Source organism: Heptranchias perlo, chromosome 22, assembly GCF_035084215.1.
Source record: "Heptranchias perlo isolate sHepPer1 chromosome 22, sHepPer1.hap1, whole genome shotgun sequence".
NCBI classification, from domain to species: Eukaryota; Metazoa; Chordata; class Chondrichthyes; order Hexanchiformes; family Hexanchidae; genus Heptranchias; species Heptranchias perlo.
In genome coordinates this window covers 39,516,824-39,544,115 of record NC_090346.1, presented here as the reverse complement: position 1 = coordinate 39,544,115, position 27,292 = coordinate 39,516,824, and the positions used below count along the sequence as shown (strand labels likewise).

At 42.1% G+C, this 27,292-nt stretch overlaps 1 protein-coding gene across 1 annotated transcript in view; it reads left to right on the top strand.

The window, feature by feature from the left end:
- The window catches only part of nubp1 (nucleotide binding protein 1 (MinD homolog, E. coli)), a 61,937-nt gene that overhangs the window by 17,477 nt on the left and 17,168 nt on the right, over positions 1-27,292 (top strand). The window contains exon 4 of the mRNA XM_068003347.1: positions 21,912-21,980. Within this exon, the coding sequence (XP_067859448.1) occupies positions 21,912-21,980 (69 nt within the window). The remainder of the gene's footprint in view (positions 1-21,911; positions 21,981-27,292) is intronic.

Below are 27,292 nucleotides of genomic sequence, written 5' to 3'. Positions count from 1 at the left end.
TCTCCTGCAATGGCTTTTCTTCTGACCTCTACACCATTACCTCTGGAGCCCCCCAAATATCTGTCCTTGGCCCCCTCCTATTTATCATCTACATGTTGGCCCTCAGCGACATCACCCGAAAACACGACATCAGGTTTCGCATGTACGCTGACGACGCCCAGGTCTACCACACCACCACCTCTCTCGACCTCTCCACTGCCTCTGTGTTGTCACGCTGCGTGTCGACATCCAGTGTTGGATGAGCAGAAGTTACCTACAATTAAATATTGGGAAGGCCGAAGCCACTGTTTGAGGCTGAACCACACCATTCGCAACCTCGGCATCCTATTTGACCCTGAGCTGCCCTTCGAACCCCATACCCTCTCCATTACAACGACCGCCTACTTCCACCTCTGTAACATCGTCCGTCTCTGCCCCTGCCTCAGCTCATCTGCTGTTGAAACCCTCATCCTTGCCTTTGTTACCTCTAGACTTGACTATTCCAATGCTCTCTCGCCTAGCGTCCCATCCTCCACCCTCTGTGAACTCTGTAAATTTTGTTTGATAGCGCTTCTGTAAAGCGCCTTGGGACGTTTAATACGTTAAAGGCAAGTTGTTGTTGTTAAAGACGCTATATAAATGCAAGCTGTTGTTGCTGTTTAACAAGCCTAACGCCTATTTCAGCCTGAGACCCTGGACATATAAAAGTCGCCCAAACCAATTTAACGTCTGGCTTATATCCAGTCCAAATCGTGTGCAGCAGATGGAGATGCAAAATTTTAAGGCCCAACGCTCGGTTTACTCGTGCAAAACAGGTGGCCGTAAGTTGAATTTCTCCCCCTCTGTTTCACTGAAACACTTGCATTGTTGCTCCAAACAATGACCCAGAAATTGCTGAAAAAATAATGGCGAGTTCACGATACCTGCCATTATTAGTTCATAAAAACCCCAGCAATTGTAGCGAAGAAGAGATACGCCATGTGTTCCGATTCGCCACAAATTGCTGGATGATTTGCGCCACTCCACCGTTAACCTCGCCAATACCAAAAAAATGACCATCTCGCCGTGAGCCTCCCCATTGTGTGTCATGGAATTGCTGGATTTACACCGTCGAGACAAATTAATCTCGCCGCAGCCATTTAGGGCTGGTAATTCATTTCATTATGGTCCTGACATGTCGCTCAACCTTGGAGGCCCAGAAAGGGAAAATTAAACTGTGGAGTATCAGTCTCGCAGGTAGTAAATTGTTCCTGGAGGTTTCTTTTTAAATTTTAAATTTTATTTCTTGCTTTCCCTTTCTGTCTCTCTCTTTTTCTCTCTCTCTGTCCTAATCCACTTCCTTTCTTTCCCTCTCTTTATTTCTCTTTCTGTGTCCAATTGGCTCTAGTTCACCCTATTTCCATCTCTGTCGCTCGCTCTGTTTTTTTTCTCTATCCTTAAATTTTATTGGTTAAGGCGGTAGACCATTGGACCTGATGTTCAGGAGGTCCCTGATGTCCCGTTTACCTCGCCATGCTGTTAGCAGCTCGCATTTCCAGCAATTTGCGGCGCAAAAATAATACGATCTTACAGATGAGGTAAAAAAATCCAATTCAGATGTGCAATACCAGCAATTACTGGGCCAATGTGTGCATGCGTGCGTGGTGCTCAGTAAATGTAATTGCACGGATTTGAAATTGTAAAACTAACTACTTATACAAATTTTGTTTCTGTCTGTTTACAATTCTTGGAGACTATAAAGCTGCTTTTCATTACTAACTCCTTAAAAGTCACTCCACAGATAAGAAATCCAAATGGAACTCAAGCCAAACAGAAATGTACACTGGCTCTGTGTGTCCAACTGGAATTGCCTCCTAATGAAAGGAACCCGTTTCTTTTCCTCCAGTTTTCTGAAATAACATTTTTTTATTCGTTCACGGGATGTGGGCGTCGCTGGCAAGGCCAGCATTTATTGCCCATCCCTAATTGCCCTTGAGAAGGTGGTGGTGAGCCGCCTTCTTGAACCGCTGCAGTCCGTGTGGTAAAGGTTCTCCCACAGTGCTGGTAGGAAGGGAGTTCCAGGATTTTGACCCAGCGACGATGAAGGAACGGCGATATATTTCCAAGTCGGGATGGTGTGTGACTTGGAAGGGAACGTGCAGGTTGCGTTGTTCCCATGTGCCTGCTGCCCTTGTCCTTCTAGGTGGTAGAGGTCATGGGTTTGGGAGGTGCTGTTGAAGAAGCCTTGGCAAGTTGCTGCAGTGCATCCTGTGGATGGTATACACTGTAGCCACTGTGCGCCGGTGGTGAAGGGAGTGAATGTTTAGGGTGGTGGATGGGGTGCCAATCAAGCGGGCTGCTTTGTCCTGGATGGTGTCGAGCTTCTTGAGTATTGTTGGAGCTACACTCATCCAGGCAAGTGGAGAGTATTCCATCACACTCCTGTGCTCCAGAACTAGCCGCGCCTCTAGCCAAACTGTTCCAGTACAGCCAGAACACTGGCATCTACCCGACAATGTGGAAAAATTGCCCAGGTATGCCCTGTCCACAAAAAGCAGGACAAATCCAATCCGGCCAATTACCGCCCCATCAGTCTACTCTCAATCATCAGCAAAGTGATGGAAGGTGTTGTCGACAGTGCTATTAAACGGCACTTACTCACCAATAACCTGCTCACCGATGCTCAGTTTGGGTTCTGCCAGGACCACTTGTAGGTGTTGGAGTCAGGAGGTGAGTCACTCACTGCAGAATACCCAGCCTCTGACCTGCTGTTGTAACCACAGTATTTATGTGGCTGGTCCAGTTAAGTTTCTGGTCAATGGTGACCACCAGGATGTTGATGGTGGGGGATTCGGCGATGGTAATGCCGGTGAATGTCAGGGGAGGTGGTTAGATTCTCTCTTGTTGGAGATGGTCATTGTCTGGCGCGAATGTTACTTGCCATTTATCAGCCCAAGCCTGGATGTTGTCCAGGTCTTGCTGCATGCGAGCACGTACTGCTTCATTATCTGAGGGGTTGCGAATGGAACTGAACACTGTGCAATCATCAGCGAACATCCCCATTTCTGACCTTATGATGGAGGGAAGGTCATTGATGAAGCAGCTGAAGATGGTTGGGCTTAGGACACTGCCCTGAGGAACTCCTTCAGCTGTGTCCTGTGGCTGAGATGATTGGCCTCCCACAATCACTACCATCTTCCTTTGTGCTGTGTGCTAGGTATGACTCTTGCCACTGGAGAGTTTTCCCCCTGATTCCCATTGACTTCAATTTTACTAGGGCTCCTTGGTGCCACAATCGGTCAAATGCTGCCAATGATGTCAACGGCAGTTACTCTCACCTCACCTCTGGAATTCAGCTCTTTTGTCCATGTTTGGACCAAGGCTGTAATGAGGTCTGGAGCCAAGTGGTCCTGGCGGAACCCAAACTGAGCATCGGTGAGCTGGTTATTGGTGAGTAAGTGCTGCTTGATAGCACTGTCGACAACACCTTCCATCACTTTGCTGATGATTGAGAGTAGACTGATGGGGCGGTAATTGGCCGGATTGGATTTGTCCTGCTTTTTGTGGACAGGGCATACCTGGGCATGTTGCTTCTGCTGTTTAGCATGCATGTAGTCCTGTGTTGTAGCTTCACCAAGTTGGTACACCTGGTGATGCTCCTGGCATGCTCTTCTACACTCCTAATTGAACTAGGGTTGTTGGTAATGGTAAAGCGAGGAATATGCCGAGCCATGAGGTTACAGATTGTGCTGGAATACAAATCTGCTGCTGCTGCTGCTGATGGCCCACAGCGCCTCATGGAGGCCCAGTTTTGAGCTGCTGGATCTGTTCTGAATCTATCCCATTTAGCACGGTGGTAGTGCCACACAACACGTTGGATGGTGTCCTCCGTGCGAAGACGGGACTTCGTCCCAATTAGTTATTGGTTTTACTCCAATAACTAATTGGAGTAAAACCTTTCTCTGGTTTACACAATGACTATGTCTAGGCTGAAGTTAGCATTCACCAGGATCCCCAAATACCAACATGAATCGACTTTGGGAGACCGTTACTGCACGTCAGCTATGGATGCTGTGTTGACTTAAACAAAAGGATGTTGACTGATTTGAATTTGGATTCAAGCACAGTTTCTTGGTATAGCAAGTTCTGACGTGCTGTTCAGGGAAAAACTGTACCATTCAGGTGCTGCCCTGTGGAATCAGGAAATTGCTTGTGAAATGATTCCAGCTGCTATCTCGCACATACTGACAGTTCATTGAGTGATATCAATGGCCTGGGAGCAGGTCATCAAGCTGCCTTCTTATTTGGAGGTTTGCGTTGTGTGGTGTGTGGACCGAAAAGGAAAGGGAAATAAATGGAATAAAAAAGGGAAATTAAAACTAAATAGTTAAATGGATTATTGTTGAGGTGACTTGGGTGAGGGGAAGGTGCAAAAATTCAGATTCTACTTTTCAGTTACCATCGTTAACATTCATGGTTATGGCTTTGAAAATTCTGATATCTGCTAAGTTACATTAGTCATTACTGCCCCTCCCTCAACATCTGCAGATTATTAAGGATGTGCTGTTGACCCTTTGAGCATCAAAAGACTTTTCCAGCTTTCTACTGCACATCTTTCATGTAAATGAGTTTTGAAATATCACTCTCTATTGTAGCAATCTAGCCCCCCTGTTATAAACAGTGTTATTGGGTTTATGCTATTTACAGAGAATAACAGTTAGGGTGCCTCTAACAACATCTGATTTTTAAAAATATCAATTAAAACAATGGCAAAGTTCATCCATGTGTTATCTTAAGCTGTTGAATGTGGTGTTTGATTACATTTAAAGTCCCTTTTTTTTTAAAACTAAGGGTACCTTTTTCAATGAAACTGTTCTATTGAGAATCCAGCATCATTTAGTAAATGAAGTCACCAAAAAAGGGTAAGCTTTAAAGAAATACAGTCTCACAAACAAATAATTTAACTCCAAAATATGATTTCTAATTACTAGTATTTTTGTATCTCATTATCAGAAATAATTATCTGAGCCTGATCAATTAAAGGAATGGTATTCTTTAATTGTTACACCGAATGTTCGAACCATGGGTATTGGATTACTGCAACAACAACAACTTGCATTTTTATAGCACCTTTAATGTAGTAAAATGTCCCAAGGTGCTTCACAGGAGCGTTATCCTGACACTGTGCCACATAAGGAGATATTAGGACAGGTGACCAAAAGGTTGGTGAAAGAGGATGGTTTGAAGATTCATCATCAAGGGGGAGAGAGAGGCAGAGAGGTTTAGGGAAGGAGTTCGAGAACTCAGGGCCTAGGCAACTGAAGGCACGGCCGCCTATAGTGGAGCGATTAAAATTGGGGATGCACAGAGATTTCGGAGGGTTGTAGGGCTGGAAGAGGTTACAGAGATAGGGAAGGGTGAGGCCATGGCGGGATTTAAAAACAAGGATGAGAATTTTAAATTCGAGGCTTTGCCGGACCAGGAGCCAATGTAGATCAGCGATCACAGGGGTGATGGGTGAATAGGACTTGGTGCGAGTTAGGATACAAGCAGCAGAATTTTGGATGAGCTCAAGTTTGTGGAGGATGGAAGGCTGGCCAGTAGAGCATTGGAATAATCAAGTCTAATAATCTATACCCTAAAAATATGAAATTAAGAGAGCCTCCAAATGAACACGATTGCAAACCTGCTGTTGCATGTTTGTACGGTAGATATACAGACACAGATTTCTTCTTGTTTGTTGTTTGACCTGATCTGGAGGCAGGTGGGACCAACTGAGTTAGAAGTGGACTAAGTATAAGAAACCCCCTTTAAGAAAAAGGCATTTTTTTAAAAAAGAGAATTTGAGTAATGCATTAAACCATTTTTTAAAAATGTCTAATTCTCAAATATACCAAAATTGCAATCTGGCTGCTTGCCTCCAACAACATCAAACTGAATTTGAATCTGTGTAGGAAAATAAAGACATGTTAGGTTTAACCATGTGACTGGTTAAAGTGATGTTAATTTCCATGCAGCCCTAGTCATATACCAAGTGGTTTGAATCTGTTGGTGCACATGTTGTGATGATGACTCATTTTGAATTGTAATTTACTTAGCAACAGGATGGGAGAGGATGTTCTGCATTAAAAATATCTATGGTCAGAGACACTTTGACTGTTCACTTAAGTTTCAAGCCACAAACCATGAACCCCTTCTCAGACCACAGCAGCAAAATGATAACTAGTTTGGAATTCTGCTTTTTTTTTTTGTTCAGCGTTCGTGGGTTGAAAAATGTTCTGTTATCCCCGTATCTTCCTCCTTGTGTCCTTTTTGAAATTCAGTTATAAATTGTGGAATTTCTGGGTTTTCTGGAAGAAAGTGGATAGGGAAGGACCTATTTCCCTTAGCAGAGGGGTCAGTGAACAGGGGGCATAGATTTAAAGTAATTGGTAGAAGGATTAGAGGGGAGCTGAGGAGAATTTTTTTCACCCAGAGGGTGGTGAGGGTCTGGAACTCACTGCCTGAAAGGGTGGTAGAGGCAGAAACCCTCAACTCATTTAAAAAGTACCTGGATGTGCACCTGAAGTGCCGTGACCTACAGGGCTAAGGACCAGGTGCTGGAAAGTGGGATTAAGCTGGATAGCTCTATTTCGGCCGGCACGGACACGATGGGCCAAATGGCCTCCTCCTGTGCCGTAACTTTCTATGATTCTAAAGTGCTGGATAATTTTTCTGCTCCCTGCACCAAACTTACAGTTTGTGAGCGAGATGCCAGTTTGTATTAAATTGTCGTAAATGTTATGGTGCGGACCGGAATTGGATTTAGGTTGTCTGAGCGTCCTATTGGGTAAAATTCTTACAGTCAGCAGCAAGAGGAGTTCTGTCATCCCATAAGTTTAAAGTGGATTTGGGACCAGGTTCCAGAGCTGAAAGCTCAGTCAGACATACACACACCCCCTCTTTTTGTCCTTAAGACACCAAAGTACAGATGATGCCCAGTGTGCATGGCATTTGTCATATTGTCATTTTGTTGTAGTGACAGCAATTCAAAAACCTTTAGTTAGAAGTTATACTGGAAATAAATTGGAAGAAAACTACTTTATTCTCCATGTTTCAACCATTCCATGCAAATCTACTCCAGTACAGTACTTTATACTGCCAGTTTTACCTGAGAGGCATTACAAACGTACGAACATACGAATTAAGAGCAGGAGTAGGCCATTCGGCCCCTCGAGCCTACTCTGCCATTTGATAAGATCATGGCTGATCTGATTGTGACCTCAACCCTACTTTCCCGTCTACCTACTATAACCTTTGACTCCCTTGTTAATCAGGAATCTATCTAACTCAGCCTTAAAAATATTCAATGACCCTGCCTCCACCGCTCTCTGGGGAAGGGAATTCCACAGACTCACAACCCTATGAGAGAAAAAATTTCTCCTCATCTCCGTCTTAAATGGGAGATCCCTTATTTTTAAACTGTGGCCCCTAGTTCTGGTCTCTCCCACAAGGGGAAACATCCCCTCATTGATTTTCATTATTTCCAGATCAACACAATGACCTCTTCGATATAATGCTACTGATAGATTGGTATGGACTGAATAGTGGGGACATCAAAGAATCAATGCACTTTATTGATTAATTATTAGCACTCTATATTTTTAAACCCTTTTTAAGAAAAAATGTCAGGGCCATAAAACATTTTCAGTTAGTTGTGAGTTGTATCTGACCTCAATTTTTGGGGGGTTACTTTCTGTGCATCTGCTTAATTTTGCAATTAAAATATTTTGCTACATTCTCACTGTATTTTAAGCTATTAATCCTGTAAATGGCGCAGGGAAGTTTACTCTGGACATCTCGGTGCAGCCAGGCTGTGGGGACTGCCATTGAGTTTATTTACTGGCAGCAATCCTTTCTGCTTTGGATGCAATTTTTATGCCAAAGATTGACCTAGTTGCATCTATAATGTGACCAGATCAATTTTAGAATCTGGCTTTTTGATTGACTGGAAAATTGATCTTTTTTTTAAAGCTAGTTACTGATATTCTATATTTTATTTATTTATTTATTTATATATATATATATATATATATATATATATATATATGTAATTGTTCCCATCTCCAAAATAGACACAGTCCTTGTGACTAGGCTCCTGGAACTGTATTCAACTTCTAAAGTTGTTCTGACTGTCAAGCACGTGTTTGCCAATGTTCATATCTTGATGCCAACTTACAGGGTTATACATGCTTTATTGGGACCCATGGCACCATTTGAACCATAGAAAGAAAGAGTAAGGACTTGCATTTACATAGCACCTTATTGTGCTGGACGTATTGTGTTGTTGTATAGGCAAACGTAGCAGCCAATTTGCGCACAGCAAGGTCCCACAAACAACAAACAAATGAATAACCAGATGATCTGTTTTTTGGTGGAGTTAGTTGAGGGACGAATGTTGGCCAGTATACCGGAGAACTCCCTACTGTTCGAATAGTGCCATGGGACATTTTATGTCCACCTGAACAGGCAGACAGGCCCTCAGTCTCATCTAAAAGACTAGACCTCTGACAATGCAGCACTCCCTCGGCACTGCACTTTAGTATCAGCCTAGATTATGTGCTGAAGGTGGGGTGAGAGTGCTACCAATTGACTCAAGTTGACACCAGGCCTTTAGTCAATGTGCTTGCTTTGTCTGATGCCAGATGTTAGATTGTTTGAACTAAAGGCCAGGTATCCTACAAGCCAGGTCTTGGGAGAGCAACTGAGAGTGCCAGTCTCCCAAATTTACACTGCATTCATGGCTACCATTCTCCCTCTGAACTAGCGGCAAAATGCATTCTAAGTAGTGTGCAGAGCGGCCACAATAAATTGCCACTGTGCACGTGTAATGTAATTGTCCAGTGCAATAGAATGACTTATGGTATGACCACATCATGTTAGAGGTGCATAGTTGATGATGTCAAGGTCTTGGAGAGGGTGTAGAGGACATTCACTAGAATGGTACTAGGGCTGAGGGACTTCAGTTATGTGGAGAGACTGGAGAAGCTGGGATTGTTCTCCTTAGAGCAGAGAAGGTTGAGGGGAGATTTAATAGAGGCGTTCAAAATCATGAAGGGTTTTGATAGAGTAAATAAGAAGAAACTGTTTCCCTGGCAGAAGGGTCGGTAATCAGAGGACACAGATTTAAGGTGATCGGCAAAAGAGCCAGAGTTGAGATGAGAATTTTTTATACGCAGCCTGAAAGGGTGTTGGAAGCAGATTCAATAGTAACTTTCAAAGGGGAATTGGACAAATACTTGAAGGGGAGAAAATTGCAGGGCTATGGGGAAAGAGCAGGAAGTGGGGCTAATTGGACAGCTCTTTCAAATAGTCGGCACAGGCACAATGGGCCGAATGGCCTCCTTCTGTACTGTAAGACTATGATGTACGCAGGAGGTGTTCCGGAAATATCTCCAGATCACCTTGCTGCTGGTGCCACATTTTGGTGGCGGCGGATGGTGGGCCTTCCTGGCTGTCAGTCTAACAAAGTGCAGGCGTTTTACTTTCATGTGGCCCTGGAGACCAAGGCTATTAAAGCTAGAAGCCGAAGATCAATATAAAACTGACTTCATACTCTCTCTAGTGGGAGTTGCCAAGTCAAGGTGTCAGCCAACTTTGCCGACAAGATCGTAGAGAATCGTGAAAGCTTGCTTCAGCTCCTTCCTGTGGGGTAGTTCTAATATGACACTTTTCCCCACATAAGTTTTCAAAATAGACGGATTTCTTTTCAAGTCTCTATGAAGAACTTGGCTTCCCAAATATCTGTGTTGGTCTGACAAGTGGAGCTGTTGTCTAAACTTGCCGCAAATTCCCTGTCTCGATTGGCTCGCTGCTGTGACTTGTCTGGACTGGTAGGCAGGCTACACTGACTCTCCATGCCACATCTTTGGAATGTCAGTTTATCGAAATTGAGAAGCTGATTAACGAAGGGATAACTAAAAGCAATCATTTTAAGCAAGTTTTACCCACAGAATAATAACAAAGGGACAGCTTTGTATCTTCCACAGGCATACGTTCCATACGTGGGCACAAATTCATGGGCAAATGGGCCCAAGTTATGCCTAATTCCAAAGTTAGATTTTTTTTTTTCCTTAGCGAAGTTATACTGATAACTGCAGTTTGGGAGTCAGTCAGGAAACGGCCCATTTACACGGCCTGACTGAAACTTCAACCTGCTAGCCAGGAGAGAGCTCCTCTCTCGGCAGTTAAGTTTTCAATGTTTAGGCAGTAGTGGTCGGACCATCTGAACACTTGAATTAATTACAGATAGGACTTAAAGTGTTCAGAAGGCACAAGAAACCCCCATGGCACTTATATGCCAAATTTGGTACTGCACTGGAATTACACTCCATGTGATGTCAAACTGAAGCAGTGTAAAACTACCTCCTCTGAGGTGTCTCACACCACTTTGCTCCTGACTCTAGAATAGGCAATGCAACATTAGTGTCAATATAAAGCAGAAACCGTTTTGCACCGATGCTAACATTGTAGTGCAAATCCACCCAAATGTTACCCAACTGTTTAAATGAGGTGCATGCAGTTTGGAGCTCTTGTAGCAGCCAGGCTTTTGTTCTTGTGAACTGGGCAAACTGATGCAATACCTATTCCTCCTGGTTTGTGCAGGTTTCCATTTCTTCTGCTAGCTTATGGAAGTTACTCGTGGTCAATGAAACACTCGTTGTTTACTGAACACTCTGTCGTCGCACAGTTTACCCACATCCCAGAGAGAAAAAAAAGAAAGAACTTGCATTATGTAGCGCCTTTTATGATCTCAAGGTGCCTCAAAACGCTTTACAGCCAATGAAGTACTTTTGAAGTGCAGTCACTTTTGTAATGTAGGAAACGCGGCAGCCAATTTGCGCACAGCAAGCTCCCACAAACAGTAACAACTAAATAATCTGTTTTTTAGTGGTGTTGATTGAGGGTTAAATATTGGCCAGGACACCAGGAAGAACTCCCCTGCTCTTCTTCAAAATAGTGCATGGGATCTTTTATGTCCACCTGAGAGGGCAGACGGGACCTCGGTTTAACGTCTCATCTGAAAGATGGCACCTCTGACAGTGCAGTTCTCCCTTTGTACTGCACTGGAGTAAGTGTATATAATCCATGTGCCATGTGTTTGGAACTTAGTGGGTGATCAAGAATACAAAAGGATACCGGCTCCAGCTAAAGAGATAGCATGGGGCCAAATGGCTCTCTCCTGTGCTGTAAGTTCTGTGATCTATAATTTGGAGTTAGCAGATCATTTATGATCAGAATTGTTCTGCCAAATGTAGGCAGCTGATTTACTTGGTTTTTTTTGTTTAAAGAAAAGCCGTCTTCTTGGAAAATCAGTGTTCAACACCTGCCAAATATGGTGCAACAAGTGGTGGTGAAGATGTTCTTAAAATCAACTTTGCATTTGAAACAAGTCATGAATTAAAATGGGAACATTGCATGTACGTAACCTTGCATTTAATCCCACAATATGGTAAATTTTATCAAGGCGAACTTTAAAATCGCCTACCAATTAAAAAATTAGACATTTTTTTAATAGTTCTGTAGACGAATCCTTGAGCATAGAAGTGATTCAACGATGTAGAACAGAGGAGTTGTCGTATTGTAGAGTTTGGCATTTCTGAAAACGTATTGGGGAAAACTATTTATCAGCCTGACTTTGATTAATTTTACTGTGGTTTAACTATTGCGTAAATAGATTTGCTCCTCCTTTTTAAAATACTGTTGTCCTTTACAATTGTCCATTTACTGCTGAGCTTGGCGCGGTGGCTACCTGATGTGGACAAGATGCGTAATGCAAGGTGGTGATGCTGGACTATGGTTATAATGGACCGACGAGAGCAGATTTTAATAAAAGAATGTAGTGCTTAACAAAGGGAGTCTACTCCTGTATTTATTATAATTGTAATGTGCAGGAAGTAAATAGTACCGTCAGCATCTCTTTGATGAAGTCCCAGATGTGTGCTGCACTCCAAGTTTAGGGTGACGCAAATGGTGTAAGCTTCCCTCGATGGGACCTTGTGAGTACAGTTGAATCCTGATAATGTATTATTAGTTTGCCAAGATATTTTATGTTTAGATCAGAAATTTAGGGTTTCTCTAAATTCAGCTCAAAATAACTAATTAGCAAATCCTTGGTAGAATTCAGCTGAATCAAAAACAGTTATTTGACAGGTATTTGACACAAACACGGTTCGACTTCCAAAACATGTTACTGCCCCATGGCAAAATTTGGAAATGGATTAAGACGGAGGCGTTTTGTTAGAATGGTAATTTGTGGTTAAATCAGTTTGTTATAGTGGGATTGAATGGAAATACTTTGTAAAATTGTATTTCAGTACTTGATTTAGAGTTTAATTTGAATCAGGTGTGCATTCGTTAAACTACAGCAGTAAGCAACAATGTCAAATTTCACCTGGAGACAGGACATTTTAGAGATAAAGGCACTTACCTGGAAAAAAAATTGCATTTACTGAGTGCTCTCTGTTTTTGTTCAAATTGAATTGCCTTTGGGCAATACACCTGAATGGATTCCTCATAATATCAAACATACAGAACAAATGTCATTCTGCGCAGATCCCAAGAGGAAACATCTTGAGGACGCAGAAAATCTGAAACTGCTGAATGTTGAACATCTTTTGGTTCTAGTGGTAGTATTGATTTTCTAATTCAGGTTGGCTTTGTGATGAGTTATCTCAGACAGTATTTGAAGGACTGTAGTTTTGTTTGGAGTTACTTTACCCCAGTGTCAAAATTCTCCACTGTTGGATCTCCCAGGAACATGATGGTGACCTGTAGTGACTCGCCCTCTGACATGGAGCAGTGCTCCTCTGTGATGACATGGTGAGATTTGGTAATTATGGGCACACATTTGCATTGTACTGCATCGGGATCTGCTCTGCCAGTCCATTTGAATTTCTGATAATGAAGTTCCTACTTGTCCTGCACATGTACTACATAACCTCCCAGCCGCTGTCCAGGCTCTCGAGAATCCCTGAAGCAGTAATACTATGCAGTTCCCCTATCAAGTGTGCTGCCTGCACACAACTACCCAACCTGACACCAAGGCCCATTTAGTCTTTGTAAAATTCACGTTTGTTTCTGGTGTAAAAGACTATGTAAATGAACTTTTAAAAATAACTGCAACATGTCTTTTGCCAGTAATCTTCAGCTTGATGCATGAGCAGATTGTAGGGGGATCAGAGTACAGTATACATTTCTAATCTAAGCTGAATAAATACCATTTTGTAAGAAGGGAATATAATAGATCGCAGTTCAGGTTTTTGAACATAAATATATAAGTTGGTACTGTTTACAGTTTAGGTTGGCATTGGTGATTAGAGAAGAGATTTTTAAAAAGAGTTTTGCCTTGTTAAAACTTTTCCTGTGGTCGGTAGCTTCCATTGGGTGATTGACAACGGCTTGTATTGAGTCTCCAAAAGAAGAAATTGTATTTGTTCTACGAGGGAACTGGCTGATTAGACTGACTGGCCTTTTCTTTTTTTCTGACGGCAACTCTGGTCAGTTGAAGGATTGCAGCGGGAATCTCCCCTGTGGTTTTCTGATCGGTTGGAGGTACCACTTTAATGAACAGATGTAGGTTGTTTTATCGCAGTAAGGTATGCAGACCAAGAGTAAAGGCGACTAGGGTTGGGGAGAGATAGGGAAAAGAAGTAATATTTATCATGGGGCTTGGAAATCCGGTGAGCAATTCTGAAATGTATTTGGAATCGATGAGCAGATCTAGGAATATTGTGCTCAGCTGCAAACCATTTGGTGGCAATTCAGATATGTGTGACATGCCTTTTTGTTTTGTTTACTGTCAATTATCAATCCAGTAAGTTTGGGAAATTTCCCCAGAAGCAAGGTTGTAAAAATAATTTTTCTCCTCTCTGTCCTTTCATCGTTCCACTCCAGTCAGACTTGAGAACATTTCCCCCCCCCTCTTCAAATGCTGTATTTCTCTTCTATCACCGACTTCTCCTTGTTGATAGGTGTCCCTATTTAAAGTGAGTTTATTTTACAAACACAGCTATCAGCCAAGTGCCCTGAATACCGTGCACACGGTCTGGGCAGCCGCAGTAACCTGGATGGAACCAGTCACCTCACTGTTGAGGGAGTTAGATAGTGAGCAATTGTGTTGACCTTGCATTCATGGGTTTCATTTTAACAAACGGCAAATGCATATCGCACTTTTACAGATCAAAAATATAACTTTCCCTTCTAGATTCTTTTTATTTTTGCTAAGTTCCAGATCTTTGAACTCTTTCCCTTTCTATTATGGTTTATAATGTTACTTTAATGCACGTGCTAATGTGATAAATAAAACACTCAGGAAGAATTGCTTTCTCTGTGTGCGAGTGAATCACTCACAACCAAAGTACATAGTTACAAAATACCTTTTTATCAGGTTGAGAGACAGGGTATGTGTTAACTGAGCAGGCACATTGGCCAATTCTCTCTTCTGGAACCTGTGGACTTGTACAGAAGTCTGGCAAATCAAGCAGAATACTATCCCTGTAACATTAACCAGATGCAAAAAATCAACCCCCCAAAAATATATAAAGAGATGGCAATTTAAAAAGGCACATGAAAGTTTTCAATTACGGTGAATGCCATGCAAAGCTTATTTGAATCTTAATCAGAAACATGCAAAAAGTTCTAAAACACACTAGGAGTTCTTTGCTGTGCTAAGGGTTAATTAATCAATTAGGAAATAAATTCAGGTGCCAGAGGTGTCCTCCCATTCATACTTTGATAGAATGTGTGCACTTACCCTAAAATTAGGATGGGTAACAATACCAATTGCCTGACACCCTCGCACTAATTTTTCAGGTTTAACTTTGAGGGAGGACACAATGAATTGGTAATGAAATGATGAAATTATTTCTGCAGAACGTCCGTCTAGTAATAAATCTGAATCGGAATGTTCCTGATATCTATGAAGTGACATGTACGTTTATAGCTTGTGAAGAGGTCATTTCCATGAGACTTTTTTTCCTTACTTCATGGAGCTGATGTCAGTAGATAACAACATACAGCAGATACTTTGAAGGAAAAACTGCTAACAGTAACATCACTGAAACATCCTGCAGTCTGCATCAATATGGCTCCTGTTGACATTCAAATTTACATCAAACTTCAATATTTTAATAATGAATTGCCTTATTTGGTTTAAATGGAATCTCAACCAGCAACTATGAGATGCAACCTGTATCCCCACATTGCAGTTATTAGGTAAACCCATTCATGGATATCAATTGCATATAATCATGCATATATTAAATATTCTTTAGTGTGCTCAAAAAAAGGTTTACTGTTTTTAAGGGATCACTGTATGAAAAAGCAGCAATAAAATGGTTGTTCCAAATCAGCTGCTTGCGTGTGTAATGCTGTGAGCAAAACGACTTTCTTTATCAAGCTCTGGTATGTGCACTTGAGCAGTCGGTGACCTATCAAATGACCTTTGAAATTTTCTGAGGAGGAAGTCTATTTCTTTTTTTTTGACGTGCTAACCTTGAATAATGCTTGTTTGTGTACTGTACTGTGGGAAGCAGTGTCAGGTTACAACATGGGCGTTTGTGTGGGATGATCGCTGTTAAAGATGGTGAGATGTAAATCATACTATTCTACATGACAAATCAGTGACAAGTTGACAGTACTAGTGAACTGTTGCTTTAATGGCAGTTATTGTTGAGTGATAATGAACATAATTGGTAATATTAGTATTTATTAGAAGTTGACCGAGCTCTGAGCATTAACTGAAAAGGGAGCCTCAATCCATCATTCTGTACATTGCTTGTATTTACTCCAGACCAATTTAAATGAGCGAGAGAAAGAGCGAGATGAGAATAGCATCTAGTTTAGTAGTAACTACTTTCATGGGATTTGTTTTTAAAAATAGAGGTGGATGTTAACCCTTTTGAGGACTTGCAATAGCAGCTGTAATAAAATCCAAAGTTTGAACAAGATTAATGTCTTTGTCCCACAAGTAGAAAGCTTGAGGAAAAATTGTATGGTTCTGTGATTTTCTCTTTATAATTCAGCATATAAAATGTAAAGGGATGTACGCTTGCAAGTTAGAGTGAGCTTGTTCAGATCATATTGTTACTTTTTTGGCCTGATGCAGGCCTTGCACTGGATCACCACCAGTTCAGGTTCCAGTATAATTGCTGAGTGTCCTGGTTAATTTATATACCAGATGTATAGAGAGACTACAAGTGACTGTTGCAGAAGCAGTAAGTTGAATCAGAGCAAATTTATTACTGACGTACTCATTTTTTTTGCTTTACATATCCTGATAAAATTAATATGATAAACTGTTATAATTGATAGTATAAAATCTAGCATGTAGGCCCCACTAGTGTTTTATGTCCCAAACTATTTACAGCTGCTGCTTCAGTAAAACTCCCTAGTCATGCCCCTATACTTGGAGGGTATTAAAACACGCAAGAAAACGCGAACAGATATCACCATTCTCAGTAATTGGCGTTCTTCTCGCCCTTTATTTTTATTTGTGACCTCGTGGATTTCCCATATCTTTGCCCATGCCAGGACAAAGCATTCGAGTGCAATATTGGCAGCCGTGCCTTCGGCTGCCCAGGCCCTAAGCTGTGGAATTCCCTGCTTAAACCTCTGTGCCTCGCTACCTCTCCTCCTTTTAAGACACTCCTTTAAAACCTCCCTCTTTGACCAAGCTTTTGGTCACCTGTCCTAATATCTCCTTATGTCCTCAGTGTCAAATTTTGTTTGATAATGCACCCGTGAAGCGCCTTGGGACGTTGTACTACATTAAGGCGCTATATAAATGCAAGCTGTTGTTGTATTGATGCTGTAGTGAAGGAGTGGAGGACCGACAAATTCTGGAGCTTTTGAAGCGCCATCTAGTGGTAAAAGTGTGCAGCTGCAGGCATGATTGTGTCACAGAAAGTTGACATCCAAATAAGGAGTGCACAACATACTTAGCAAAATTTAATATATAGATGTAACACTAATTGCATTGACATTCATATAACCAGTTTGTACTTTGTTATTATAGACCTGCTGTTGACTGTAACCAGTGAGTATTCTTTTCTGCTAGTGAAGGCCTCAGATAAGTTGTACACCTAGTTCAACTTTATAAAAGAAAGATTGGTCTTGGGTTCATTGTCAGCATGTTTATAAATATAGGAAGATCTATGTTGAAAAGAATGTATTTCTTTTTAAGTAAAATTCAGAGGCTGTTTTGAAATGTTAAGGTCAATTTCTGATCCAAGGATCATGAAGGGAAATAAGATCGGAAAATATTTTTGCCTTTTTATCGTTAATGATACTTGGAAAGTGGATCTTGAGGAGTTAGGTCCGTGTCCACAATGTTAACTGTTGGTGAATCTGAGCCCAAGTTCTGATTATAGTGTAACCACCACCATCCCACTTTTTAAAAAAAAAACATTATTTTTTTGTTTTTGTCTTAACATCTGGAAATGTGAACAGAATTCTGCGGGAGACTTGCACACGATTCCTGCCAACTCTTACAGTTTGAAACAGCCGAAACAGTGGTGGCTGATTAAAATAAAAACCCGGACACTTACAGAAAAACAAACGTTGACTGACACACTGAATGGATTTTTGGCATGTCAGCTAACTGCAAAAACTCTTTCTTTAGACCTGTCTGAAGGGCTGACTTTTTTTAAATAGTGAATTAGAAATTCAAAAAAAGTGTCAGGAAACCCCACTGACTTCCTTTACATGATAGATTTTCTAAACTTTATTTTATATATATATACCTACTGTACAGATGAAATGGAGCATAGTGTACAGCAGCAGGTACCTGCCCAAGCATGTATTTACACAAGTACTGACTTGGACTCCACACCAACATTTCTCACACTTCACTGATCAAGCTTCTTTTGTGATTGTTGCAGACTTCAAGTTGAGAAAAATGGTGGTGGGAGTGGAGTGGAGTTTCTGGGAAAAGGGTACAGCCCCATGCCCAGCGTGGGATTGTATTTACATTGGGTTTGCAGAAGCTAAATCTCAGCTTCCGATCCCATTCAAGAAGCATCATCTGTAGGGTGCTTGAAGAGGAAATACGGCCCTCTATTTCAGGAAGCACTGCATTAGAGGTGTTTATACCGGAGATAAATTGTGGGGAATAGTGGGTGGTTTATGAGGAATGCACCGGATGGTATGGCTGATACGAATCAGCTATTGTAACACAAGTTATCCTCGCCTTAGCCAACGCAGCCAGGAAGATGTGTTGCATGTCGGTGGCACCTGGTCATCATCAAGGAGAGTGAGTGATTCAGTGAAGGCTGCCATTATTCAGTTATAAACAATTTTACAACACCAAGTTATAGTCCAGCAATTTTATTTTAAATTCACAAGCTTTCGGAGGCTTCCTCCTTCGTCAGGTGAGCGATGTGAAAATGACGAAGGAGGAAGCCTCCGAAAGCTTGTGAATTTAAAATAAAATTGCTGGACTATAACTTGGTGTTGTAAAATTGTTTACAATTGTCAACCCCAGTCCATCACCGGCATCTCCACATCATTATTCAGTTACTGTACTTGGCAGCTCCCTGCAGCAGTGTGGGTGAGAACAAGAATTTAGAAGAGTAATAAAACCTGCAGTGAAGGAACAAACTTGCGCCTTTCACGACCTCGGGACGTCCCAAAGTGCTTTACAACCAATGACGTACTTTTGAAGTGTAGTCACTGTTGTAATGTAGGAATAAGTGGACATAAGTTCTCCAGTACCACCATTTACCCTCCAAACATATCGCTTCCACTCTAACCCCGTAGGTTCCAATATGTCTTATGTTTGTACGAAACTTCCCTCACTCTTTGTATTAAATGCAGATTAAACTCCAACTACTCTCCTGCAACAAATGGCCTTAACCCCGTCCTCAGAGGAGCCCCCCTACGGCACTATTATGAATTATGTATGTTCCACCCTGGCTATTCTTGTGGTACTTCTGAGCGAGATTGTCAACTTAGTGCCCAATTATGAGTGAATCTGTATGTGGAATGTGTGCCGTAGGAAGTTGCTCAATCCGATGTGTGGGTAGGAGCCTTGCAACTGGAAGAGAAAAGAAACTTTCATTCTATCAGTCTAATCTGGATTTGAGTCCACGTCCCCAAGGGAAACGACTCCTAATCATAGAATGATACAGCAGAGAAGGAGGCCATTCGGCCCATCATGCATGTGTCAGCTCTTTGAAAGAGTTATCCAATTAGTCCCACTCCCCTGTCCTTTCCCCATAGCCCTGCAATTTTGCCCCCTCAAGCATTTATCCAATTCCCTTTTGAAAGTTACTATTGAATTTGCTCCCACCACCCTTTCAGGCAGTGCATTCCAGATCATCATAATCGCAGCGTAGAAAAAAAATCTCTGGTTCTTTTGCCAGTTACCTTAAATCTATATCCACAGGTTGCCGACTCTAATAGCACCCCCCCCACCACTATCGTCCGATTTCCCAAATTGTTACTTAATTTTGAAGGGAGCAGGCATGTTATGAAAAATTGAAGACAGTTTGTTTCGACCCAGTACTCAGTAGTTATTTCTTGACTGGTGAGCAAGGCTCGAGAATTTCCCCATTGCTTCACCGAAGCACAAGCTGTGTCAGCTGAGTGGTATCACTGTCACGTGACCAGCCCCCCCAAAGGGTGCATGATGACGTTTCAGAAGATTTCTCCTAATAGTTACATCTTTAGTAAAACAATGACCTCACTGAAGCCTGAAAGAGGGAAGTATTTCTTCTGCCTGTAAAATTTCCTTCCCCTTATAAGTTGCCATGGATTTGATCAAACAGATTTTTCAAAACAGAAAAATTTCTTTCAATGGCCCAAACTCGATTTAGAGTAAAAGGAACCCCAGCAGTGTTTTCTTCAGGGTGGCACACCCTTAATTCACATTTGCCGCCTCACCAACTCTGGTACTCCTGGTATTGTGCAATGCCACTTAAATGGGATTAGGCTGCAGGTGGGTGTGTCTTAAATCTTTATTTGTAAGCATTGTGCTCATTTTGTACGTTAGTGATTTTTATTCTGATAAATGAGCTGTAGGAAAGAGGGCTCCTTTTTAACCGCTACAAAACTCTCCTGGATAGAAACAATAGCCTGGGGGAAGAACAACATTAATGCATGTGGCTATGGAACATCTGAAACCAAAGCCTTGGACAATCTGAACTGCTTCGAATCGCACGAACAGTTGTGATCCATTCTCTTGTTTGCATACCTCACCCAAGTGCCCATTTTAGGCATCTGAGCCTAGACAATGAGTGTCGGCAGGCGGTTCACCCAGCTTCTCCTCACCTTTTTCACGCGTGTGTACAGTTTCCAGCAGAGGTCACCAGTTAGTCAATAAGGGTAGGAACTCTGGCCAGCTTCTCTCTCCCCCCCACGCCCCCTGACTAACTTTTCCCTGTCCCTGGCACACCTGGGACCTTTCTGGTCAGTGACACTTTAATATTCAAAGCTGCAGTACTCCAGGGTTGTCACCCGACTGTTACAGGGCTGAGAACTCTGGGGGTCCACTTGCTAATGGGGTGGGGAGGGAAGAGTGCGCTTTTCCTGGTGCAATCATATTGAAAATTAATTTTGGGAATATGCATCAGTGGCTCCTGTTCTTCATCCCTGAGTTCCGGTGATTGGTGGGAACAAGGAGTGAAGAGTTGTGATAAATGCCCTGTATAGTCGAGCGCAATTGGTGCTCCTGAACTTTACCTCCAGTATCTTCGGGAATTGTTCCGGGAACTTTCCATTTTAAAGAGGTGGGCTTCTTAGGCTCGCAACTATATAGCAGTAACTGTGGGGTTCTGCTAACTTAAAATTAATGACCGCTTTGAAATCATGTTCTGTATGTTCTCCCAGGATTAGGCTATAAACTGGTGCTTTGTGCTAGTGATTGATGTCTAGTTCAACAATGTCGGTATTTGTTTGTACATGTCCTGTATATAAATATTTATAAATCAAAACGAGCCATTTTATGATTCTGGACTCCAAATGCTTCATGGTCCTTTAAGTAAAAGGCTGTGTCATCCTGAGGTAGACAGCGCCCTCTGCTGTGCAGTTCCACCGTGTTAAAGACTTGCAGATTTACTGCATAATGATAGATTTTCCATCATCTTTTGCAGTCATCCAAAATAACTGGAAAATTCACCGGTATCATTATTAGTATTGCTTATTAGCCTAAATAATGGCTTCTCCCTGCAGTTGAGAGATTGTGGCAGGGGGCGCGGGCGGGGGGGGGGAAAGGGGAGAGGAATCACGTTTTCACAGAAATGTTTGTGTTAAGTTGCTTTTTTCTGCACATCCTAAGTTGCCAGGAACGGTTCCTAACGAGGTGATGGGTAGCTCACCAGCCAGGGGTTTACCAAATACTCTGTGGGCAAGCTCTTGGCTTTTGCTCCGTACCACCTTCTGGCTCTGTCAAGATTGCCAACTTTCTGGCCTGTGTCCTGCCATCCCTTGATTACTTGTACAACGGAGCATCAACTCACTGCGTCACTCTGGCAGTGCGGCAATTCCTATTTAAATAAAGGCGGTTCTGATGAAGGGTCCATGCTTAACTTATCTGTTCTCTCCACAGATGCGGAGTGTATCCAGCACTTTTTGTTTCAGATTTCCAGCATCTGCAGTTTTTTTTTTGTTTAATAAACACCATGCTGTATTCGCAGATAACTTTTGTAACAAGTTGCAGTACACACTCACCAAAATATGCTACGCTGTGTCTTAATAGATGAGCAGATGCACAGACACTACTTCAGCTTGTGGGGCATGCAAAGGGGAGGAGGGAATTTTGGACTGGCAAGGATAAATGGTAGACTGCAGCTTGATTATCCTGATAGCATTGTCTCCGTGTTCTGTCGTTAAATTTCCGCATTCAAGTAATAGTTCTTAGAGTCTCCAATTTGGCAAGTGTGCGATTTTCATTCTTTACATTTTTTCGGTTTCAGGTTGCTCTCCTGGATGTTGATATGTGCGGCCCGTCAATTCCTAAAATTATGGGAGTGGAAGGAGAACAGGTAAGAGAGAGAATTCCTCAATCGTGAGCAATTGGGCAATGGTTTGATGAGCATTGGTTCAATTGGGCAACTTTTAAAAATTCCAGTTGTAGCTTGACAATGCTTTCTAACTTGGTAATTACCAACTGAATTGGGCTAGGCTTAGGATAATTTCTCTTCTAAACGGCAGGTTAGTGCAATAATAATGGTAGTGAATAAAAATGACCGCATAAAGTCACATTTCTACCAATCTACTTTTCACTTTCTAAGTAGAAGTTTGCACTCTAGTGTAAAGAGCCTTGATCGGGTTTAGGTGGGCCGAGAATGAAATGTGGCAAAAATGAGTGGGTTGATTGGAATTACTTTTTCTTCCTGGGGAAGCCCTTTAGTTATGAATTTTTTCATCATTGGCTGACATTGTGACATTTAAACCAGAACAAGGATGAAGTGGGCTGGAACAGTCAGATACAGTGTAAGCAATCTCAGCTGATTGAAAGAAAGGCTTGAGTTTGAATTGCACCGTTCACGACTTCAGGACGTCCCAAAGCGCTTTACAACCGATTTTAAATACTTTTGAAGTGCGGTCACTGTTGTAAAGTAGGAATTCCCTTTGGTTACTGGGAGACTGGTGAATTCAAACTTTTAGATTGGCCATTCAGTTCCTGTCAAAAAGCAGTCTGGATACACTTGTGTCTCTTAGTGTGACTTAGTGCTGCACATTTTGTGTGTTTATTTATATCGCCATTAACCTGCACCTATAGAAGACACTTTTTTAAAAAAAAACTAAAGGTTTCAATGTATTGAAGTGTAAGGATGGGTGCAGTTGATGTCATGTGTCCAGGCTTTCATGGTATCTGTGCTGAATGCTGGTTGTGTAACTTGTTGCTATGCCAGTAATTAGTGCACTACTGAAATCCTGTCCAGAAAGCTCGTGGCTGTACATCCCCCACATGCTGGAGCACCATGTATGACTCTGCCTATTTATAGACTCCACGTCATCCCCTGTAAATCGCGATTTAGTGCTAGAGATTATGGGTGGGGTTACCACTTACAGGAGCACAGTCAAAGGTTAAACAGGGCTAGAGGTTTCTGATTAAAAATTAATCTGATGTATCCATTGTGAAATAGATCTGTTTACTACCCTTTCTTAACAAATCCCACTTTATTTCCTGAATCCATTTGTTAAGAAGGAGTAGTAAACAGATCTATTTTACAATAGATACATCAGATTAGTTTTTTCACAATCGTCAAGTTGTATGAATAAAATCGCCATTAAATGGTGATGTACAGGTGGAAAATATTGCTACTTTTTCCTTTCAGAGAATGCATGAAAAGATCATAAGAAAACTGCTCATTTTGTAATGGGGAACCCCCCTAATCCTTCATATAGGAAATGTCAAACTTGTACCCAGTGAACCCTGCACCATGTGTAATTACAACAGGGTTCAATATTATTTGAACTGAGTTTTGCATATTTCTGTTTGCTGGGGCTGGATTCTCTCTAATGCACATCAAAAATGCTGGATTTCAGAATCTCTAACTGAGTAGTTTGAGACTGGAAAGTTATGAAGTGACATAACTTTAAATAAACAAGGGAACCAACTCCCATTGGAATCTTCTACTGCAAATGTTTAAATTTCTCTCTCTTTCCCCGCACTCCGGCTCCATTTCCTCCTCTCCCCTCTCAAAGGGTCGGCTCCCTCACTGCCATATGTTGCAATAGTTAATAGTCTGATCCTTGAGAGTGAACGTCAGCAGGTTATCTGTCTGTGGCAAACATCACAGACAAGACCCGATCCTGTTGTCAGCCAGTGCCACTTCTAGTAGGGGGATGCTGGATTACAGTCAGGAGCAGGAACACTATTGGCACAGGCACAATGGGCCGAATGGCCCCCTCCTGCACTGTACCTACTATGATACCAGCCTGTTTTCCTTTCCCTAACCCAATGACAATCCCTCGGTGAGCACTAACTCAGCCCAGATCATATGGAGCCTTCCTGGTCCATATGAAAGGTTTTTTGGATAGCTAGTGCCAAAAGAATATTAGGGGAAAACAGTGAAGTACTTTAATTCTCATTTGGCTTTGTTGCTACTTTTTAAATCCAACCAAATGGCTCATTTTGCTGTCTTGGCTGAGATTATGAGATTGAACAGCGATGATGCAAATAAATAAATGGTCAGAAAACTCATCTGAAGACCAGAATATTAAGCAAATAAGCTGTTTAAGTGGCCAAAATAGTATAAGGACTACGTTGAGAACAATAAGGACGTATTACTGTAATTAAGTAGTTTACCTGATTAAGGGGACTAGATGGCTTAACATAATGTCCGTTCACCTCTGAGACCTGAGTTCCAATCCAGCCAGGATTAATGAGATCAAAGTTTCTTTCACTTCTAGTTATAAACAGTTCTGCACACATTTGGGTTTAAGTAGTTTCAATATGATTTCTATTAGGTATAGGTTGACAGCACCAAATAGCCCATAATTTGGCACTCAACTGTTCTCTATTTCTGAACTGTAGAAGTAAGTGGTGCTACCGAGTTAACAGTAGGCACTGACAGCTCAGCAGCACCACCTGCAGCCACATAATAGTACTGCAGCAGATCAGAAATGCAAGATGAATGATTTCAAAAATTGAGGGATTTACAATGTGTTTCAAAATTTTTGGATGTTAATTCTCTAATTAGCTCCATCATCACATTTGATGAACAGATTTGTGAATATTGCAAATATTTCTGGTTCCTTTTCTTCTGGTGCCCTATAGAGCACTCCTGTTAAGCACAGAACAATTTACTTATAACTACAACTATCAGGAGTGTATAATTAAGTGGAGGTTTTTTTTAGTTCTGCTGTAGTACAAAAGGTAGTTTGTTGTGAAAATACTGTTTTTGTATTTCTAGTTGGATAGTTGAATACTTGGAATATATATTGAAATTGGTTAAACTGCAACGTAGTGGATTGGGTTACGAGATGATTAACTGCTCACCCCCTAAGATAAGTGGTTTGTGTCCAAATGAGTTTAAATATGTGAAGGCAGAAAAAAGGTAATAAAATACTGCATTAAAGTGTATACTGTACCAAGAGGCAATCCTTGTGACATGAGATTGGTTTGGATGAAGAAAGCTCTGCGGCCCATTTGATCTCATCCTTTCAGAGTACCAGTACTGACATCTCCCTATTACTACAATTAATTGTGTCCTAAATGAGCCCTGTAAACTGCCTTCAGCCACCTTTCACGGTAACACATTCCAGCTGTTGAAGCACTAAAGAAATGCTTCCTGGCATCTGTCCTAAACTTTCATTTCACAACTCTGAACCTGTGTCCTCGTGCCCCTGGTGTATGTTGGAAGTGTTCTTCCCGATTTCCTTTCTCTGTCCTATTCAGTACTCTATATACCTCTATAAGGCCCCCTCTCAGACATCTCTTTTCAAGACTTCTACAGTCATTGAGTCCTTCCTCACAGCTCTAAAATTGGAGATCAACCTCATTGCTTGGCCTTTATAACAAGGGTGGTCCCCTTATGTTATGACCAGAACTATACACAGCACCCTAGGTTGCCCCGACCACATGAGTGCTTAACTTCAGCAATGAGTTCTGGGGATCTGAACTGATGAGACAACATAACCTAGCACTCTGCTTTGCTTTGCTTATTGCCACCTCAAACTGTTTGGAGATGGTGAGCTGTGAGTCAACTTAACATCACAATGTCGCTCTCATTTTATCCCTTAGGAAGATCCATGGAATAAATTTGCCGTCTGCTTTTACTTCCAATATGGCACTTAGCAGCTGAACTTGGCGCACATTAACTATATTAGTGGGCCTTCACTGCGATATCTCAGGGTTGTGTGGGGTAATTTTTGGTGTCACATTTACGTTTTGTGACCTCTTCTGATAAAGTTGCTCTGTTTTTGTTGGATAATTAGTTGTTGACAAATCCTTGAGCTATATCAGTGACTTAAACTGATGGCCTGCCCCAGTACCTGAGCTCCGATTGGCTTGTCATGAAATCTCATGTGGAATGGTAGATCCTGTAGCAGTAACCCTGGGTGAAACAGTATTTGGGGTCTCGGCTGATTTAGTTGTCGGATCCCGTGTGGTCAGTTCCTGATCTCAGCCTGACTCTCTAATGAAACACACCCCTGGAGAGTGAGCTGATCCAGACTGCTTTCACCGAATGCCTAGAGACCAGCTCAAGATCGGAGTTGGCAGAGACATCCTGTCCACGCAGATGCAAATGTTGGTTGGGGACCTAGAGAGGGCAGAGAATGTAGATATAGAACAAAATACAGAAACCTATGTGGAGAAACTGGCACTGTTGTTTTCCCATAGAATATATACACATGAAACAGTGTCCCATAGTGAATGTGTTGTCCATTAATGCATTTAAAAAAGAGCTGGACAAATAGTTGGTTATGAAATGTTGCAAAACTGAGTATAGACAGAGATGGTTACCACATGGGCTGCAGTCCTGTCCTGATCCAGAAAAAAGGGATCATGAAAGCTGCCAAATTGTTGTAAAATCCCAACTGGTTCAATAATGTTCTTCAAGGAATGGATCCTACCACCCTGACCTGGCCTACACATGACTCCAGTCCCACAGTATGTGGTTGACTCTTAATGCCCTCTGATGCATCCTTACAAGCCCCTGAGTTGTAAAAACCAATCGCTACAAAGCACGATAATGAGAAAAATATCGGGCAGACCTATTGGCAGTGCCCTCAGACATCGTGTCAGGACAGCACTCGAGCAATCTCAGCCTAGTCAACACTGCAAAATCCTCCTCACTAACATCTGGGAGCTGGTGTCTAATTTGGGAGAGCTGTCCACCAGACTAGTCAAGCCACAACCTGATACAATGGTACTCGTACTTGCAGAATGACTTTTTTTTTATTTGTTCATGGGATGTGGGCGCCGCTGGCAAGGCCAGCATTTATTGCCCATCCCTAATTGCCCTTGAGAAGGTGGTGGTGAGCCGCCATCTTGAACTGCTGCAGGCCATGTGGTGAAGGTTCTCCCACAGTGCTGTTAGGAAGGGAGTTCCAGGATTTTAACCCAGCGACGATGAAGGAACGGCGATATATTTCCAAGTCGGGATGGTGTGTGACTTGGAGGGGACCGTGCAGGTGGTGTTGTTCCCATGTGCCTGCTGCTCTTGTCCTTCTAGGTGGTAGAGGTCGCGGGTTTGGGAGGTGCTGTCGAAGAAGCCTTCGCGAGTTGCTGCAGTGCATCCTGTGGATGGTACACACTGCAGCCACAGTGCACTGGTGGTGAAGGGAGTGAATGTTTAGGGTGGTGGATGGGGTGCCAATCAAGCGGGCTGCTTTGTCCTGG